This window comes from Globicephala melas, chromosome 12 (genome assembly GCF_963455315.2).
Source record: "Globicephala melas chromosome 12, mGloMel1.2, whole genome shotgun sequence".
In the NCBI taxonomy this organism is placed as follows: domain Eukaryota; kingdom Metazoa; phylum Chordata; class Mammalia; order Artiodactyla; family Delphinidae; genus Globicephala; species Globicephala melas.
The window spans coordinates 50,857,531-50,879,096 of record NC_083325.1 but is presented as its reverse complement, the minus strand read 5'-3'; the positions used below and the strand labels follow the sequence as shown (position 1 = coordinate 50,879,096).

The window sequence follows — 21,566 nt, the reverse complement described above, 5'->3', positions numbered from 1 at the left end:
CCTCTTAAAATTTTAAGTGTACAATACAGTATTGTTAACTATAGGAAATGTGTTGTACAGCAGATTTCTAAAACATATTCACCTCGTGAAATGGAAACTTTTACCCATGGAACAACTCCCATTTCCCCCTCTGCCCTGCTTCTCTGCATTTAACTATTTTTCTTTTAATATTTATTTTATTTATTTATTTAGGCTGTACTGGGTCTTGGCTGTAGCACGCAGGATCCTTGTTGCAACATGCAGGCTTCTTCATTTGCGGCATGCGAACTTCTTAGTTGAGGCATGCGGGCTTCTCAGTTATAGCATGAGAACTCTTATTTGCGGCATGCATGCGGAATCTAGTTCCCTGGCCAGGGATCGAACCCAGGCCCCCTGCATTGGGAGCACAGGGTTTTATCCACTGGACCACTGGGGAAGTCCCAAATTTAACTATTTTTGTTTCTCTTTCCTTATTGTAACTTTGTATGATATTCAACCCTCAACACTTTTCATCATTTCTTTTTATGAAACTAGTTTTCTTGAACTTGTAGGAGGAGGCTTGGTTCCGATAGCTCTTTTAACTTCACAGTCCTCTGTTTTTTGTTTTTATCCATCGTTTAAAAAATGGTGGATGGCTTTCAGAGATTTTCTGGCTCTTTCTACTCTGGCACTTATGTCCAGACCCTCTTTCCTTAATCTTGTTTTTCCCTGTCCTGCTCAATTTTGTTTCTATTCCCAGTACTTCCTCTTAAGTCTAGGGTCTGTCTTGGAAGAGAGCCCCAAAGGTCAAGTTTTGAGAGCTCAAAGGGACTAGATTGTTCCATGCCTGTAGGCCTTACTGTAGACCCCTTGCACTTACCCACTTTTGGAATAGCTTCAGCTTCTGTTCACAAACTGTCTCTCAGTACTTTCCAGGGAATACCTTTTGGCTGTTTTGTGCTTCTCTTCTCAAGTTCCTCAGACACCTCATTGCTTCCCTCTATTTTCTCTCACTTAGACACTGATAGAAAATAAGTCTGTGGGCTGTTGGTGGTTTGTTTACGTCCTTGTATTTTGAGGTTTGCAGGGAGACTTTGTTAAATAGTTTTATTGTAGTTATTACCCATGGGTTTGGGGTTTGCTCTATAGCTGCTCTGCCTGTTTTTATGTGAAGATTTGCAAGGAATCAAAAATTTGCTGCCGGGCTTCCCTGGTGGCGCAGTGGTTGAGAGTCCGCCTGCCGATGCAGGGGACATGGTTTCGTGCCCCAGTCCGGGAAGATCTCACGTGCCGCGGAGCGGCTGGGCCCTGAGCCATGGCCGCTGAGCCTGTGCGTCCGGAGCCTGTGCTCTGCAACAGGAGAGGCCACAACAGTGAGAGGCCCATGTACAGCAAAAAATAAAAATAAAAAAATTTTTAAAAATAAAAAAAGAATTTGCTGCCACGACAGCTGCCATCTTCCCAAAATCATCTTCCTGGTAATTTTAATTCAGGGAGTGGTCATGTCTTTTTTTCCTAAAATCTTGACAAAAAACTTTCATTTCTTCTGAAATTATTGCCACTTAATGCCGTCCACTGATTGTATATAGATGTCACAAAATTCTGAACCTGTTGTTTTGCCCTGATTATTTCTTCATAGTTAAGAGAGCCTTTAAGAATCTATTAAAGATCCTTTGGGAAATTGTGAAAGGGTCATGGGATTGTCTTTCTGTTGCACATATACAAGTCAAGTGTTAGTGCTTTGACTTTTAATGCTTTAGCTTTTTCCAATATTCAAAAGCTAACCTACATTGTGTACACCTAGGACCATTCTTAAATCATGGAGAAAAAATTGGGTTTAATAATAAGGATCAGATGCATGAAAGTAAATAATTGCAGTGTGAGACATACCCTTCTAGACATGGATTCTAGTACTGTGGGAACACAGAGTAGGAACTTTCCCCAATGAGTGGGATTGAGTGAGGTGGATTTTATAGTCATAATGGAGGCTTATGAATGGTGTGTCAGTACCTTTAACAACTCATTATCTCTGTTTTTTTCAAACTTTTCCTTTAGTAGTTCTTCATACACGTGGATTAGCATTAGGCTTTCTTTAATTGCAACTTCAAAAGAGCATGTTGTTCAGATGGAATTAAAATAATTAATGTTTAAAAGTTTCCTTTTGTGATAAAACTATTTTCCAAATAGTTCTTAAGTAGAGAACTGAAATTTAGGAAGTGAAAAGATCACAGAGCAGAATGGAACATAGTTGTCTAACATAATATTCTTTACTTGAAAGTTAATGCTCAGTAAATTTTTTTTAATGAATATCATATTTCACCCTTCAACTTTTTGTTCCATATAGTTTGATTAAAATGTCTCCTTTGAAAAAAAAATGTCTCCTTTGTTTAATTGAAAAAACTTACCATGCAGTATAATTTGAGTATAATTTTACCTTTGTGTTTCTTGTCTAGTTAGAGCCAGGTTGTACTTGCTTGAAGTATTCTGCTTAGGTGTGTTGAACCCATTGTTTCCTAGTCTCCTCTGGTTTTTTATTTAGTCTGGATTAAATACTTTATAATATAGAACTTTAGTGTTTATAAAGTGATTTCATGTCAATTGTTTCTTTTGAGCTGTTGACACAAATAACTACTGTAAAAAGAGGACATATAAATGCAATTGGAACATTGTGAGAGAGATTGAAAATCCCTAAGAGAAGTTCAGGTGGGAATTACATGGAGGAGTTGTCATTAAGTGAGGCCTTAAATATTAGGGTTTTGACTGATTGGTGGTAGGAGAGTAGACAATCCTGATGTTTAGAATAGCAGGAGGAAGCATATAAAGAAATGTACAGGAAATATTTGAACAGGTTTGTCTAGTTTGGACTAACTTCATATGGAAGAGCATTAGGTTGAGGATGTATTGATAGATACTGAGTCAGATATATTGATGATAGTATGTAGCTTTTTTGTTGTTTTTCTTATGGAGCAATCTAGGTAGGGTGGCAACTAGTATGCTAGTGAAGAGCATGAGCTCTGGAGTCACATTATTCCCTGAGCTTATATCCCAGTTGTGCCACTTCATGATTTGTGATGTGGGCACACTGTTTAATCTCTCTGCATCTGTTTCCACATAAAATAGACACTGATAATAGCAGTTGCCTGGTAGAGTTGTTACGAAGATTAAAAGAGTTAATACAAGTAAAACACCAGGTATCAATAAGCATTCAATGAATTTTTTTATGTAAGAAAGTGTTTTTATGTAAGAAAGCTCTCATTTACATAAATTATGTGTACATAATTTATACAAACACTCAACACATGTTGGAAATGTACATACAAGTAGGAAAGGTAGGTCTTACCATGTATATATCTACAGGAAAGCTAGTAATATTTGAATTTCAGTTTTGTTTTGTTTTGTTTTGTTTTTGCAGTACGCCGGCCTCTCACTGTTGTGGCCTCTCCCGTTGCGGAGCACAGGCTCCGGACGCGCAGGCTTAGCGGCCATGGCTCACGGGCCCAGCCGCTCTGCAGCATGTGAGATCTTCCCGGACCGGGGCATGAACCCGTGTCCCCTGCATCGGCAGGCAGACTCTCAACCACTGTGCCACCAGGGAAGCCCTGAATTTCAGTTTTTAATAGCACTTAGATTATTGTAGAACAAAAGTTCAACCATCTCAGTTTATAGATGTCAGAGTTATGTAGTAGCAGAGCTGGACAATAAATATTTGAGCAGTAAACAAAACAGACAACTGTTTTGTCTGCCATTATGGAGCTTTCAGTCAGTTAGGAAAGATGCGTATTGAGCCATCTCAGGTGTGCCAAATGTTATTAAAAAGTATAGGCAATTATGGAAGAAAAGAACTTGGGGCCCTCTGTAGTCTGGGATGTTAGAGGAAGTCTCTCTTAAGATTTTTAAGCTGAAATACGAATGATAGCCATTAGCCAGGGCTAGGTGAAATGTACATACAAGTAAGAATGAAAAGAAGAATATTTTAGGCAAAGATAGTAGCATTTGTAAAGACCCTGAGGGAGGAGGAGAAAGCATGGCCTATTCAGACATCTCAAGTGGGGAGCACAAGGGAGAGTGGCAAAAGATAAGGCCAGAGATGTTAGACAGGGGCTAAGTTAGGCAGAGTCTCATACACCATGTTAAGGCCTTTGGACTTTGACCTAAGGGTCCCTTTGATGGATTAAGCAAGAAAGGGACATTTTCAGTTTTGCATTTTATAAGATTATGCTATATTATAGAAAACAAATTAGGAGCATCAGGCATAGATGCAGGGGGACTAATTTAGGAAGATATTATCAGAGCCACTGTGTATGTTTGTGCAGAACACAAACCGTAGGGGGTACCATTCATGTAGACTACCATTGTAGTGGTCTAGATGAGAGATGATGTTGACCTGGACTATAGTTGTGACTGCGAAAGTGGAGAAAGATGGGCAGATTTCAGGTTTAGTGACTCCAAAATCTATCTCTAGACCAAACCTCTCTCCTGAACTTTAGATCACATATATCCCAAATGCCTACTCTACTTAAGTATCTCACAAGTATCTCAAGCTCAACAGGTCAAAACAAAAAATACACACACACACACACACACACACACACATCACCACAAACATTGATCTACCTCCAAGAAGAAAAACAGCCATATTCTCTTTCAGTATTCTCTATATAGTATTATCAAATGGAACTAACATCCACTCAGTTGCTGATTCTATCTACTAGTAGTGACAACTAGCTGTAAATAGCTGCAGTTGATATGGCTACTTAGAATTCGGGTTTTATATTCCATGTAAGTTTATTTAGAAACTTGAATGATTATTACAGTTAAGTATTACTACTTTCTAAAATGCCCTGGAGATAGTCTATTTAATAACATATACTTTCTAAAAAGTACATTTATTTATTTATTTTTGGCTGTGTTGGGTCTTCTTTGCTGCAGGTGGGCTTTCTTTAGTTACGGCGAGCGGGGACTTCTGTTGTTGCGGTGGCTTCTTGTTGCAGAGCACGGGCTGTAGGCGCACGGGCTTCAGTAGTTGTGGCACGCAGGCTCAGTAGTTGTGGCTTGCAGGCTGTAGAGCACAGGCTCAGTAGTTGTGGCACACGGGCTTAGTTGCTCCGCGCCATGTGGGATCTTCCTGGACCAGGGCTCGAACCCATGTTCCCTGCATTGGCAGGCAGATTCTTAACCACTGTGCCACCAGGGAAATACCAATAATATATACCTTTAATAATTTTTAGCATAAATATATTTACTTAAGTGTTCATATAGGGTTAGTTTAGTCCTATTTTAAAGAGAACTTAATTCTGTGTTAAGTTAATCATGCTTTTGTATTGTTTTTAGAATTACATATAAAATCAGTATATTAAGTCAACCAGTATACAGTCTTAAGTTTTAATCATGGTTTCCAAATTTGATATGGGGGTTATTAGTAAGGTAAGATATCATTGTCTGCCTTTATTAAATTTATTTTGATCATGAGTGTGCTTTTGAAAGATGCTTATTTTCAGTGGAACAATTCACTGTAGATTTACTGCATGGCTGACTAATTATAGCTTATATTCAAGGCACTGAAAACCATATTACACATAAATAAATTTTGGGGATAAAGAATACCACCTGTTTGTATTCACATGCCAACCAAATTTATCTTTGTACTTTAGGACATTAGATCTGTTGATTTTCAGGTTTCTGTAACTTTGTTCCTCTCAAAATAACTTTTCAAGTACAGTTACAAGGCTATCAAAAAAACAAAGTGCTGGGCTTCCCTGGTGGCGCAGTGGTTGAGAATCTGCTTGCTAATGCAGGGGACACGGGTTCGAGCCCTGGTCTGGGAGGATCCCACATGCTGCGGAGCAACTAGGCCCGTGAGCCACAACTATTGAGCCTGCGTGTCTGGAGCCTGTGCTCGGCAACAAGAGAGGCCGAGACAGTGAGAGGCCCGCGCACCATGATGAAGAGTGGCCCCTGCTTGCCACAACTAGAGAAAGCCCTCACACAGAAATGAAGACCCAACACAGCAAATAAATAAATAAATAAGTAAACTTCTACCCCCCCCCCCCCAACATCTAAAAAAAAACCCGAAGTGCTTGTTGGCTAACTGGTCACTATATGGTTTGTAGCACAGGTGACATTACTTCTAATTCTAGATGGTAAGGATATTTCTCTCCATTTGTGGTTGGTTTGTTTGTTTTTCTGTACTGTCAGTTTTTTTCAGCCTTTAACGCATTTTGGTTCAGATATGGCATTGATTGTAGTCCCAAAGATTGAGAAGATGGGTTTTCTCAGGTAGATTTACTCTGAAAGCTAGTAAGCGCTTTTTTTCTATCACTATGTTTAGTAACATGTAAGGTAAACTAGTGCTATGTTTTAGATACTAATAGAAGTTTACAAATTATTTTGTCATGAACTTTTAAAAAACATTTATTAGAAATAGCTATTTTTCTCGACAGAGAAAACAATTTTCACTCAATTTAGATCTCTTATGGTACTATTTTTTGAAACCAGTATTTCTCTGTGTGAAAGGCAGAGTTATGCGCTAGGGATTCATTGTTTAAAAATATATATATATATTTGGTCTTTATATGGAAAATATCATGTTTGTTTACTGGTTAGAAGCAGTCTTTTTTTTTTAACTTACAAAGCTATTGCTTCATATTAATTTCTCCAAGAAACAAATGAACAACTGAGACTTTTTTGGCGGGTGGGGGGAGACAAGTGCTGTAACAATGTGTAGGGAACCTCTATATACTGTATACAAGTAGCACAAAATTGTTTAGGTAGACATGGCATTTGAACCATGGTTACACAATGTATTTGGGCAAGTTAACTTAGGAGAAAAGTGGATTCAGTGGAAGATTACCACAACAGATCCCACTCCCCTCCCCAATTTTAGTGTTCTCTGCTTTTAGCACGAGTTGGGGAAAGGTGTTTTCCCCCACTCAATTTTTTTTTTTTTTTTGTAGTACGCGGGCCTCTCACTGTTGTGGCCTCTCCCATTGCGGAGCACAGGCTCCGGACGCGCAGGCTCAGCGGCCGTGGCTCATGGGCCTAGCCGCTCCACGGGATCTTCCCGGACCGGGGCATGAACCCGTGTCCCCTGCATCGGCAGGTGGACTCTCAACCACTGCGCCACCAGGGAAGACCCCCCCCAATTTTATTTCTTTTTTTACCCCTATTTGAAAAACTGTTTCTCTATGAGACAAATCTTTGACCCTTTTGTATTCTGCGTCCTTCCCTCCCTTTCCCTTTCTTGACAGGAAAATGCAGCTGCACACATTTTTTGTTTAGAGACAATGGGTCACATGCTGTGTCACCTAAATCTATGACCAAGAGGCAGTTTTATCCCTAAGAGATCATAATGCTTCAGTTGTCCTGGATACATGACATCATGTAGCATTATAATCAAATATACGTCTTTTTGCAGTAGTATTTTTGGGATTTGAATCTACCCTGTAATCTCAATATTGGATTTTATGCGATGGACAGTATTTATAATAGAGAACCTTAAAACAAAGAATGTATTGTAGGAAAGGTTGTGAGTTCCTTTTATATGGCTTAATTTTCTAACCTCAGGGTTACCAAAGTTATCAGATAATTTGAGTTAATAGAATATCTTTAAAGTTCTAGCATTAAATTTGTTACACAAAGCCTTGCAAATAGTATGTGCTCAATAAGTGTTACACTATTATCACTACCAATGTGATAAATTAACAAGAAAATTGTTTTCCTTATTTAAAAATGAGGAACTCTTAAGATTTTGAAAATAATTAGTATCTGTAAACTGCTAAAATATTTTTTTTTTTTTTTTTTTTGCGGTACGCGGGCCTCTCACTGTTGTGGCCTCTCCCGTTGCGGAGCACAGGCTCCGGACGCGCAGGCTCAGCGGCCAAGGCTCACGGGCCCAGCCGCTCCGCGGCATGTGGGATCTTCCCGGACCGGGGCACGAACCCGCGTCCCCTGCATCGGCAGGCGGACTCTCAGCCACTGTGCCACCAGGGAAGCCCGCTAAAATATTTTATGTTGAGCTTATTATAAGCTTATTATACTGCTGAATAAATCTAGGAAATATAGTACTGTGGCTTCCAGTCTTGAGTTATGGTATGTTTTATAATTAATAAAAATGGTTTATTCCTAAGGAGGTGCAGGTGAGGAAAGGAGCGGGAAATTAGATGGAAATTCCTTTTATTATATCGTAAATCTTAATCAGAGACAAAGCTTAAATTACAGTAAAGAATTGAAGTAATTGCCAGGCAGTTCTGATAAAATTCACAAACATTTTCGATTTCTGTGTATGCCTTAACTCTGTAGTAGATTTTTTTTTCCTATGGAAAACATTGTTTAGTCATGTGAGCTAAGTGAATGACAGCCTATTTCCCCTTGCTAGGGTTGTCTTAGCCTGTCAAATGGTTTTTTATATTGGTTACTTTAAAGTGATTGGATGGGAAAGCCACAAATCTGAGAAGGGGCCTACTCTCGGGTTACTCTTTTCACACTTCTAAGATTGTTTAATTTACTGATGACATTAAGTTCTTGGTGAGAGGTAAAATAGCAAGTCAATAGAAATAAAGTTTCCAGATGTCTTAAGACCATGTAAAAAAGCATAATTAGAAATTGTAAATATGTATAATTAAATACAACCAAATATCATACTCATTTGTCACATGCTTCAGGAATTTAGATGTTTAAAGTATTTATAATGAGACTGATTTTAAATAGGAAGCTAGACTAGTAGGGTGAAGACGGTGAGAAACAACTGTATCTGTAGGTCAGATGCTGCCACATAGTTCCAGATTAATCATCCCGTGCTTTAAGTCTTCTTCGGGGCTTCTCAGTACGATTGCTCAAGAGCTGGTTTCAACTTCTTTCCAGTTCTAGTAGAACATAACAGATGGCATGCTTCCTTTTTAGTCCAGTGTAGTAAAATTTTTTTAGAAACAGCAAAATTGATTTTCCTCATTTATCCTTTCTGTGTAATGAGGACAGAAATATTCAATGATTGGCTCAAGGGTGCAGGGAAGAAATAAATTGGAATAAATTTCCTTTGGGATATCAAAAATTAACTATTATTTTATTTTGATGTCTTTTTTCAGTGCTATTTTTCATTTCCTAAAATGAATTCTTAAATAATATTATGGATTAAATCTAAATTTGTAACAATTAAAAAAGTATCTTGCAAACAATAACTTACGGATTTAGGGTTCTTAAGAACTATGATATAGGTAAGATAAAAACGTAATTAAAGTTGAAAAGTATAACATGAAATTCAATAATATAATTTGAAAAGCACTTTTTAAAAGTATTAAACACAGTAGAACTGAATTAATTGCAATTATTTCTTATTTGCTATGGATTTATATTACTAAGGTATACATTAAAAAACTTTTATGTTCATGAGAATTGCTGGACTGAGAGCCTGATTTTTTTGGGTTGTTAAATTTTATATACATGAGTCTATTTTTAAGGTACTATAGATGTTATCCTGAAATTTACAGTATAAGTAATATAAGTAATATCTTAAAGAAATTATTTTGAATATTTTAACTTGGTAAGAATTCGGTAGATTCATGATAGATTCTGAACTAGTCAGATACAAATAAATATAACTATATATGTAGATATTTATATTCCTGTCCTGTTTTGATTATAGCATTATATTTGCCACTGTATCTTTTTGTTATTGAGAATGTCATTACTAGTGAAAACTCAACATATTTTATTTCAGAGGTAATGTAGTTATTTTTTTTATATAAATTCTTTTGTTAGAATGTTAGCATTAGGCAGCTGTTAATAAATGAACTTAAAATCTTTTGGGGCCATTAATAACAAAAAACTAAAAAAAGTTCTGAAAGTTTATATGGTTTAAATGCTTTTAGATTATTAAACTAGAAAGATTTGAAGAAAGGTTCTGTCATGTGGTATGATTGGTAAAAGACTGACATACATAAAGTTCATGGAAACAGAATAAGGAAGTGAAAGTCGCATCATAAAGAAAATGATGAAACTGTTATTGCAGCACTCTTCTGAGAAGTCCTAATTTCTGCCTCACCAGAGGGTGTCACTGGTCATAAAGGAGGCCCATCCTTAATACTAGAATTTTTTTTTAATTTCTTCAAAACACAAAGTATAGTTACTGATTTTATACCCTCATTTTTTTGTATTCGAGAGATATAACATATATAAATCTACTACTTTAGGAAGAAAGCTAATAATAATTTTAAAATTAATAACAGTAATAATAATTACCATCTCTATAGCTAGTATTTATTGTGTACTTACTCTCTACGTTTGTTCTGAGTCCTTTATATTTATTCTCATTTAATTTGTACTAACAATCTTATGAAAGTAGGTACTGTTAGAATTCTTCGTTGATAGGTCTTATAGCCTGTTGAATGGCAGACCTGGAATTTGAACCCAGGCAATATCTCTTCACAGCTCATGCTCTTTAACCCTCTGCTTCACTGCCACCAGATGTGATTCTAATGTCAATAATAATGATTTAGATTTCACTTTTATGACTTTATAATATGAAATTGCCTTATCTTTCACAGTTTTAACTTCAAATGTACTGCCTCCCCAACCTTCTGTTTAGTACCTTCTAGTATTACATATATATATTCCTTTCTCAAGGAAGAAGCCTTTCATTTTATAGTTGTACACTGTTTTACCATAGAATCTAACACCTATGACAACGGAGCCATGAGTGTAGTAGGAGTAAAAGGTTTCTTCTTGAAGCATCTTAGAAAAGGACAAGGAGAGATTATTCTGAATAGTGTATCTCTTATACTTTGCTTTTTCTATCTTTTATCCACATTACCAGATGTAGAGATATTATAATCATAATCCAATATAGCTTATATGTTAGTTTTGGAATATATTTTAAATTCCTATATACATTTAGATACTTCAGACATTTTAGAATTTATAATATAATACATTTCCTGGTTGTCAGGAAATTGCTTATTCTGTATCCTCAACTATTAAACTACAAGTAGACAAAAAGGGGTTCCTAAGTATTTGGGGAAAAAAATTACAAAGTTGATGCATTAAATTCATGCACCTTAAGGTGCATTATCATATCTTATATGAAATTCTAATGAAATTTATCTGGATTTCCAGTCTATAGCAGATAATGCTTCTATAATTGTATTTCCATGTTTTAGAAATCCAAAGTGCTCCGAAAGCCAAAAGTTTTCTCTTAACCCATGTAGTGTTAAAACATGATCTGAACTGATATAAGACTATTGATGGTCTTTATTTACTCCCTTCTTACTGTGAATATACATTTTTCTGCAGAAACATTAACATTTTTATTATGGGGTCCTGCCTCAGACCTCACTGACACACTGTATAACATATCACATGTGCATTGTAGTCCCTTTCTAACATCCAGAATATTCTGAATTCTGAAATATATCTGCCCTCAAGGATTTTAAGTAAGGGGTCATATACCTGTATAATCAGGTACAGTGACTACAGTACAACTGAGGACTAGGATATAGAACTAGGAAGATTAATCCAGTAACTCAAGCATAGCAAATGTGAGACCTTTGAGTGTGAAGCAGTATTTGTAACTGGAATAATATATGGATCCCTTTTAAAGAAAATAATTATATATCCCATTTTTAGAATCACTGACTTTAGTTTCTGAAGTAAGTTTATTTTTAAGTCTTTCGTTTTTTTCTTTATATTGTTATTGAAATGAAAACACAAAATGAAAATTTGCAAAACTTGTGGCCCCCAGAGTTTATCCATGGCACACACTTATTGAGAAACACTGAGAAAGTGGCAAATAGTCCTATATACTTGAGCAATCCCTATAAGTATTATTCTTTACCAAATCTTTGTTTATAATAGCCTGAATCATAGTTAAGGGGTTAAAATACCTTTCCTATATTTAAAGTATGATTTTTTAAAGGGATGAGAAGAAGTAACCTCTTGAAAAAAAAAATGTACTCACAATTTTTGATTACCACCTTTCACCTCCAAGGAAATGTCTTCTACCTACTGCCAGTTGGGAATCACTGTCATAACAAGCAACTCTTAGTGATAGGAGTAAGTGAAATTCCTCAAGTGTGTGGTGGCAGAAGAAACTTAAGAACCAGTGCTCTAAAATACGGTGTAATGTAAGTTAGAGAAGAACCAGTGCTCTAAAATATGGGATAATGTTCTTTAGAGATATTGCCATCAGAAACTAATGTAAACATCCGTTTCCAGAGGCATGGGGAACTAAGTACCTGGACTAGTCTTTCTGCTGAAAACAACCTAAAATGCTGGACAAAATGCATCAGTGCTGTGGCACAAAAGTAAAGAATATTTAGACTGAACACTAATTGGAAACCCAGTGAGGTAAGCTGAGTACTGAAGCTGGCTATTGCCTTGAGGGTATTTACCAAATCAAGTGAGCTTCTGTTTTCCTGGCCTTTTGGGGGCTCAGGGATCAGGAAGCAAAGCCCAGAGCCACCAGAGTAAAACATTTAGCAGTCTTCTCCAGTAATAACCCTTTTTCCATAGGGGTATATACCTTCTAGGTGTAAGAGTGATCTAGAAATTCTTTCCCAACAAAGAAAATGATCTTTCTATAATATTGCTGCTAACAGGAAAAATAAAAAATCTCTACTGAAAATTTGTTACCACAAACCAGCCCTCACACTGGTTTGCAGCCTGAATTCACACTAGACCTCAAGCTAAGAATTTTATTTTATTTTTTGTTTGTTTTGTTTTGTTTTAATATTTATTTATTTTTGGCTACTTTGGGTCTTCGTTGCAGCATGGGGGATCCTTCGTTGCGGCGAGCAGGCTTCTCTCTAATTGTGGCACGTGGGTTCCAGAGTACATGGACTCTGTAGTTGCAGCACACAGGCTCTCCAGTTGTGGCACACAGGCTTAGTTGCCCCGTGGTATATGGGATCTTAGTTCCCTGACCAGGGATTGAACCCGCATCCCCTGCATTGGAAGGCGGATTCTTAACCACTGGACCACCAGGGAAGTCCCCTCTGCCCTATTCTTTTCTCTCTTTGCTTTTCTTACCTTTTTCTACTTCCTCACTTTCTATACTTCGCATTTGAATTCTGTTATAAGAATTTTAAATGATCCTGGATTGTTACTACTCCCAGGGGCCTGACAGAAGCAGCACAAATCATCATTGTCAGAGAATTCCTGTTGGTAAAGTTATAATGAAAATGAGTTGCTTAAAATAAAAATTTACAAGCCATCTAAGGAAACAGGGCACAATGTAAGAGAATCAGTAGAATCAGACCTACAAATGGTTCACATCTTGGAATTATCAGGTGTAAAATATAAAATAATTATATTTAATATGTTCAATGAAAGCTTAAAAATGAGGAAAAGAGCAAACAAACATTTTGTAGAAGAATCAGAAGTTCTAGAAATGAAAATATACAGTAACTGAAATTAGAATTCAAGGAATAGGTAAAAGCAAACAGACCCCATTGAAGAAAAAATGATACAATAAAAGATAAACGTGGGACTTCCCTGGTGACGCAGTGGTTAAGAATCCACCTGCCAGTGCAGGGGACATGGGTTTGAACCCTGGTCTGGGAAGATCCCACATGCTGTGGAGCAACTAAGCTCATGCGCCACAACTGCTTAGCCTGCACTCTAGAGCCCACGAGCCACAACTACTGAAGCCTGCGTGCCTAGAGCGCGTGTTCCACAATAAGAGAAGCCACTGCAATGAGAAGCCTGTGCACCGCAACTAAGAGTAGCCCCTGCTCGCTGCAACAAGAGAAAGCCTGCACAGCAACGAGGACCCAACGCAGCCAAAAATAAAATAAATAAGTAAATAAATTTAAATGAATTTAAATAAATAAATTTAAATAAATAAATAAACATTCCGATTACATCATTTTAAAAAAAAGATAAACCTGAAGAGATTCAGAATGCAGTACAGAGAGACAATAAAGTGGGAAATATAAAAGAGGTTAATAAAGGGGAAATTTTTAAGAGAAAACACAGAACACTTTCAAAGGGTTATCAGGTTTCAATAACAATAATGGAAATAGAGATCATGAAATGATGTACTCAGTGAAAATAAATCTAGAAGCTGTGACCTGCTCTAGTTCAACCCAGAATTCTATAGCTAGCAAAAAATAACTTTCAAGAACAAGGGCAAAATAAAGACATGCTCAGAGAAATCCGCAAGTTCACTAGCAGACCACTTTTTTTTTAACTGAAGTATAGTTGATTTACAGTGTTGTGTTAATTTCTCCTTTTTAGCAAAGTGATTCAGTTACATGTATTCTTTTTCATATTCTTTTCCATTATGGTTTATCACAGGATATTGAATATAGTTCCCTGTGCTATATAGTAGGACCTTGTTGTTTATCCATTCTGTATATAATACTTTGCCTCTGCTAACCCCAAACTCCCACTCCATCGCTCCCCCATCCCCCTAGCAGACCATTTTAAGTAGAAGGAAAGTGGTCATTGAAAGTCTGAGATTCAAAAAGGAATGATGATCAAAGACAGTGGTAAGTGTATGTTAATAAAGTGTAAGTTAATTTTTTAAAAACTGTATAAACAATAATAGTGTCTTATGGGATTAAAAAAACTGAAATAGCAGTTGTTTTAGTTATTTACTAATTGTCAGTTTATTTTATAAACTGGGGAGAGGTGATTGGAGCTAGTATCCAAAAGATCTTTTTGTTACTCAGGAGAAGATTAAAAGTAACTTTGGATTTTGATGAGTATGTGTGATAAAAATGTTATGGTAATGGGCTTCCCTGGTGGCACATTGGTTGAGAGTCCGCCTGCCGATGCAGGGCACACGGATTCGTGCCCCGGTCCGGGAAGATCCCACATGCCGCAGAGCGACTGGGCCCGTGAGCCATGGCCGTTGAGCCTGCGTGTCCGGAGCCTGTGCTCCGCAACGGGAGAGGAAGACTTGATAAGTAATGGTAAATGTTTCATTTCGCCATGAATGTTTAGAAGTTTTAATTGTATGCAACTAATAACCAAAACCACAAATAAAGCAAAAATTAATAGAACTACCAGGAAAAATTGATAAATTTCACCAGTATAGTGGGAGATTGTAATATATCTTCCTCATTAATTGGTAAAGAGAGCAGACCAAAAAAAAAAAAAAAATCAGGAATATAGAAAACTTAATGTAATTAACAAGCATGATCTAACGGACATATATTGCACCCAGTCACTGTGGAAACATCAGCTGAATCATCATGAAAATCAACCACATACTGGACCATCTAGTAAGTTTCAACAGATTTCAAAGGATTCATATCCTATAGATCAATTCATTTAAGTTAGAAATCAGTAAGAAGAAAACTCACATGGAAATTAAGATATATTCTTCTAAATAACTCATGTATGAAAGAAGAAATGTTAATGGAGCTTGGACTGCCCTTTGTCTGGGAGATGTTAGGTCATCCCTCAATTTTGTTTGTGGCAAACACAACCCTGAGAAATGGCCCACATAAAGACCTTTCAGTCTTGGCATACCTGGTGAGAATGTTAGAGATGCTAAGGGCCAATGATGAATTGGTTCTTCCAGCAGGAAAGAGAAAATTTTTAACAAATAATGCTGGAACAGATGTGTATCCATATGTAAAAAAATGAAATTGAGTAAAAAATACATACATAACTTTTTTTATGAATTGAAGACCTAATGTGAAAGGTAAAAACTATAATACATTTAGAAGACAGTATGGGATAAAGGCTCTATGAATTTGGTGTACAGAAGGAATTTTTTTTTTTTAATAAATTTTATTTATTTATTTTTGGCTGTGTTGGGTCTTCGTTGCTGCGTGTGGGCTTTCTCTAGTTGCGGTGAGCGGGGGCTACTATTCGTTGCAGTGCGCGGGCTTCTCATCGCGGTGGCTTCTCTTGTTGCGGAGCATGGGCTCTAGGCATGCAGGCTTCAGTAGTTGTGGCACGTGGGCTGAGTAGTTATGGCTCGTGGGCTCTAGAGCTCAGGCTCAGTAGTTGTGGTGCAGGGGCTTAGTTGTTCCGTGGCATGTGGGATCTTCCCGGACCAGTGCTTGAACCCGTGTCCCCTGCACTGGCAGGCGGATTCTTAACCACTGCGCCACCAAGGAAGTCCCCAGAAGGAATTCTTAAATGAGAAACAAACTATGGTAACCATAAAGAAAAGGGTTAATCCACCCTATTAAAGTTAAGAACTTTTTCATTAATAGGCAACTAATAAAAAGACAAGCCACCTAAATAGGGAAAGATATTTGCATCACATATAAGGATTGGTATCCAAACAATACAAATGACTTCAACAGACACTTAATAGAAGAGGGAATCTAAATGGCAAATATATATATATATATGTTTGCCATATATATATACTTGACTTTTATGTTTCTTTTGTATATGAAGAGATATTCAACCCCATTACTTATATGGGAGATGCAAATTAAACCACAAGGAGTTACAATTTCATAGTCATCAGGTTGGCAAAAAAAATTTTTTTGATGAGTACATGGAGCAAACAAAATACACATACAATCCTGGTAGCAATTTGTCATTATCAGTTAAAATTGAAGAAAAGAATACTCTGTGACCCAATAAGTCCACTCCTTCACATATATTCTGCTTTTAGAATTTCAGAAAATTTATTTACAGTTGTGTTCCAAGGGATATGAACAAGGATGTCCATAACAATACTACTTGTAATAGCCCCAAACATAAACATAAATAAATGTTTTTAAGAGTATAATAAATTGTGGTATGTTCATAAAGTAGAATATAAGTCATCTGTAAAAAGAATGAATTACTGCTGCAATAATGTTAATGAATTTGGTGGGGGGAAAAACAAGTTTCAGTACAACTCAGTACAACAATTTTACATGATGTGTGAAAAACTTAGAGGGCTAAATAATATAATATTTAAGGATTCTAACTATAAAGGAAAAATTTGCTTAATCTGATACAATCAATTAAAAATGTGGATAAATTAAGTCATAAAATCTATGTGGTTTTAACCAACATTTTGTGTTTAGGAGGTTCCTTAGTTATTTCAGGTTAAAAAAAGGTATCACTGTGACACCTCTAATACCTTGTAATTTGGCACCTTGTACCTTAGATGACACTGAAAATTCTCTACCTTAGTTTCCCTTCTCTTACTTACTCTCTGTCAAGCATTTCCTCTCAGACCAGTGTTAATACAAACCTAAGCAAAAGTGCTCTCCTCTAACCTTTTGAGAAGTGATGTGAGAATTCCAATATGGAATCTTATTATGTTTTTCTTGCCCTGGAGTTGAGTGTCATTGTAGCATTGAACATAATATGCAGACATGCAATTCTCTGTTGGACAGCTGTGGAGATGCATGAGCTGCATAGCTGTGGGAAAAAATGGTGCATTTTAATCCTGAGCTGTCTTCTCAAGATGCTGCCATGGCCGTCATACAGTGAAGCTCTAGACAGGGGCTCCAGAGTGATTGTACTGGGTTTATTTGAACTCTCCACTTTGAAAATTCTCCTTGTGAGAGGTAATTCTGTCCTTCCCTGAAATGTAGATTTGGAGTCTTAACACAAATGTGTACTTTGCTAAATCGTCTTGTACATTTACATGCCTTTTTTTGGTACCAATGTCTTGGTTTTGGAAATCTTATTTGTAGTGGATGTATTCATTATTTGGGTTATGTTATTTATACACCTAAGAAATTAGGATACATTTTCATATCCCACATTTTATTTTCTAGGCCTATTTTCTAGTGCCTATTTTGAGTGACATTTATTATGTGTAACAGTTAAATTTGGTTTGTTGAAGTATTGTTCTTAAAAGATTACTAAAAGGAAGTGTTATCAATACATCAGTAGCCCAGATTTCCTTTTATTTCTTTACTTATTTTGCTTTGTGAAGCAAACTTCCATGCACATTATTAATTATCTGCTATCGAATGCTTTCAGTTCATTTTAAGAAGTAGTTTCATAAAAATTTAAAACTAAAAGTTTTCTTGATTTTGGTGTAAAATATACAGACCTTTCTGTTGTAATGTTACATATTATGTATTTCTGAGAACACTGAAATTGTGCAGAGCTGATGGGTCGCACCCAAAACATGCAAAGCTTTGTAATCAGAACACTAATAAAAATAAGTCTTAATAAGAATACTAGAATATTTAAAAAGGTATATTAACTCTGTTACATATAAAGAAATACTACAGTTGACTTAAGGTTAAAAAACAAGAGATGAAGGTAGCCTGGTGGAAGGGTGTGCAAGGAAGGGTTGAAGCTACAGGGTTATGGAGGCCAGAGTGAGATGCATAAAGATTTGCAGAGAAGACTTCATTAAGTATTTTCAAGACAATGCGTGTGACCAGGCTGTGCCAAGAGGAAGAACATGGGTTGAATGAGAATTGCGTACAGTACTGTATTTTCAGCAGCTTGCTGCTTTCCACTGTGTTAGCTTGTTTGGGGTTCAGCTCTTATTATTTAGTAGTGCAGAGACATAGGCTGGGAAAAATCATGTACAAACCAGTGTGACTTTCACATTGTACTAAAATCTTTCCCCTACTTACCAGTGAACTAATTTGTGTTACAGAAAAGCTTAATAACAAAATAAACTGTACTAAGAATGAGAGGTGGCTTCTGTTTTTGACTAGAGGTCTTTGATCAGTCTGTGACCTTTTTGTGATTTTGTTTCTTGTGAAATGGAAATACTACAACTAAAAAATAGTCTAACACAGTCTTTTCCCCCTTGAGTATATTGTTTTAACTTTAAACTATAAAAATAATAAACACCTTAAAGAAAAACCGGATAATATAACAGAAAAAAATTACCAAGTTACTAATATAAGGCACTGTTAGCTTTTTGTATATTTCCTACTTTTTCACCAGTTTTTAATAAGCTTTTTTGTTTACTTCACCATCTTCAAGACAGTCATTTTTAACGACTACTAAATATTAAATAGATGTGCTTTTACTTAGCTATTTCTCTATAATAAAATATGTAAGCTGGGGCTTCCCTGGTGGCGCAGTGGTTGAGACTCCGTCCGCCGATGCAAGGGACACGGGTTCGTGCCCCGGTCCGGGAAGATCCCACATGCCGCGGAGCGGCTGGGCCCGTGAGCCATGGCCGCTGAGCCTGCGCGTCCGGAGCCTGTGCTTCGCGACGGGAGAGGCCACAACAGTGAGAGGCCTGCGTACCGCAAAAAAAAAAAATACTGGAATTTACAAATAAATAATAAATTTATAGTAAATATAATTTTGCTAGTAACGAATTTAGTTTGTTACTAAGGAATGTTATCTTTTTAGTATGATATACTATAATAATATTCGAAATTATTTATGGTAAGTATTTCAGATTTGAGGAAAGGGTTTATTTGGAATTATTATTTGAGCTTTATTTTAAATTTGGTTATTGTTTGTATTGAGCCATATGTATGACTGTTAATTACAGTGAAGTCATAGATCCATAAGATGAATAAATTATAGTTTTATAATTCAAAGAAATAATTGTTCATTTTTAATAACAGCAAACATTATTAGGCAGTTACTAAAGCCTAGGGACTTTAATAAGTATTCAAAATACATTATTTAATTCTGTTAATATCACCTGTACATATTGTGCTATAGTGCTGCATTTTATTTGTAGTCATTTCAAATAACATGAAATAAGTTCTGTTCCTTGTATAGTAACCTTTAGCATCTTTGTTATACAAATATTGTGCTTAAATATTATGTGGGATATTGATTGCAAAATTTCTCTGATTTGGGGATATTTAAATATGTTTCCTTCTTCCATGAGTTTACGAATCTTAAGTATTACATTGACTGATAATTGTTTCTTTTGTTGCAGAACTGTAGGAGTAAATGGGTCCAATAATTGGAATGACTCCAGAAAAGAGAGCTGAAACTCCAGGAGCTGAAAAGTTTGCAGGATTAAGCCAGATTTACAAAATGGGAAGCTTGCCTGAAGCTGTTGATGCTGCCAGGCCAAAGGCCACTCTAGTGAACAGTGAGTCAGCAGATGATGAACTCACAAACTTGAACTGGCTTCACGAAAGTACTAATCTCCTAACAAACTTCAGCTTTGGAAGTGAGGGTCTTCCAATTGTTAGTCCATTGTATGACATAGAGGGAGATGATGTGCCATCCTTAGGACCGTCGTGCTATCAGAACCCAGAAAAAAAATCAGCAACTTCAAAACCCCCGTACTCCTTTAGTCTTCTCATTTATATGGCTATTGAACAGTCTCCAAATAAATGTTTGCCTGTCAAAGAAATTTATAGCTGGATACTGAACCGCTTCCCATATTTTGCAACCGCACCAACAGGCTGGAAGAATTCTGTTCGACATAATCTGTCCCTGAATAAATGTTTTCAGAAAGTGGAAAGAAGCCATGGCAAGGTCAGTGTTTATGAACATTGCTATATTTAGGGAGGTGGGGGAGAATTAACATGGAGATCGTAACATATGAGGAAATCAAAGGAAGACAAAAAATAGTCAATCAGATTACTTCAGCTTGAGGTTAATTATATTCACCATTTGGTTTCATTTGAGAAGTTTTAAAATTTCTTCAGTATTGATATAAACCTAGAATTATTTTCAGTCTACTATAGGTACATAAATTAGGGTTTATTTATTATTATTTTCTCTCTTTTTTAAACATTTTTAATAATTGAAGTATAGTTAATTTACAGTGTTGTGTTAGTTTCAGGTGTACAGCAAAGTGATTCAGTTATGATTAGTTTTTTTAATGTTCTAACTTTCTATTCTTAGTTTCTGTAATGTTCTTGTCACTGTATTTATGTATTATTCTTATTTATTCACCGTGACCATCTCTGCCTTATAACTGGAGTGTGGATCATTTACATTAATGTAACTGATATGGTTGGATTTAAATCTGTCATTACATTATTTTTTTTCTATTTGCTGTATCTGTTCTTTTTTCCTTTTCTCCACTTTTCCTGCCTTTTTGTCAATTGAGTATTTTTTTATGATTCAGTTTTATCTCTTCTATTGGCTTACTAGCTATTCTTTTTTTTTTAACTTGTTGCTATACAGTTTTCAGTATATATTTTTAATTTATCACAGTCTACCTTCAAATAATTTTAATTCACTTATTATCTGGCCTTTTACAGAAAAAGTTGACTAATCCTGATGCCCTATCTGGATCAATTCCTTTTTCCCAAGAAGTTGATTTTAACATTTCTTATAGTTTGGGTCTACTAGCAATGAAGTATTTTTTTAACCTTTTTGTGGAGGATGGGTATGGAATTCTAGGTTGACAGGGTTTTTTTAAGTACTTTAAAGACTTTACTCTCTTCTGGTTTGCATAGTTTCTGAAGAGAGGTCTGTTATGATTCTTATCTTTGTTGTTCTGTTTGTAATTTTTTTTCTTACTATCTGTCTTCAAGATTTTTCTCTTTATCACTACTTTTTAGCAGTTTGACTATGATGTGCCTAGGTGTGTTTTTCTTTATTTTTATCCTGCATTGGTTTCTCAGAGGTTCTTGGATCTGTGGTTTGTTGTCATTCATTAAACTTAGAATTTTTTTTCTTCATTATCTCTTCAGATATTTCTTGTGGTTCACCATCTACTTCTGGGCTCCAAGTAAAAATATATTAGACCATTTGCTATTGTCTCACCTCTTGGTTGCTCTGTCCCTCTTCCTACTCTTTTCTTT

At 36.2% G+C, this 21,566-nt stretch overlaps 1 protein-coding gene across 4 annotated transcripts in view; it reads left to right on the top strand.

The window, feature by feature from the left end:
- FOXN2 (forkhead box N2) overlaps nt 1-21,566 on the top strand; it is a 56,204-nt gene that overhangs the window by 9,846 nt on the left and 24,792 nt on the right. For all 4 annotated transcript variants that reach the window (XM_030857736.2, XM_030857731.2, XM_060309556.2 and 1 more), the window contains exon 2: nt 19,736-20,286. In XM_030857736.2, the coding sequence (XP_030713596.1) occupies nt 19,750-20,286 (537 nt within the window). In that variant the 5' untranslated portion in view covers nt 19,736-19,749. The remainder of the gene's footprint in view (nt 1-19,735; nt 20,287-21,566) is intronic.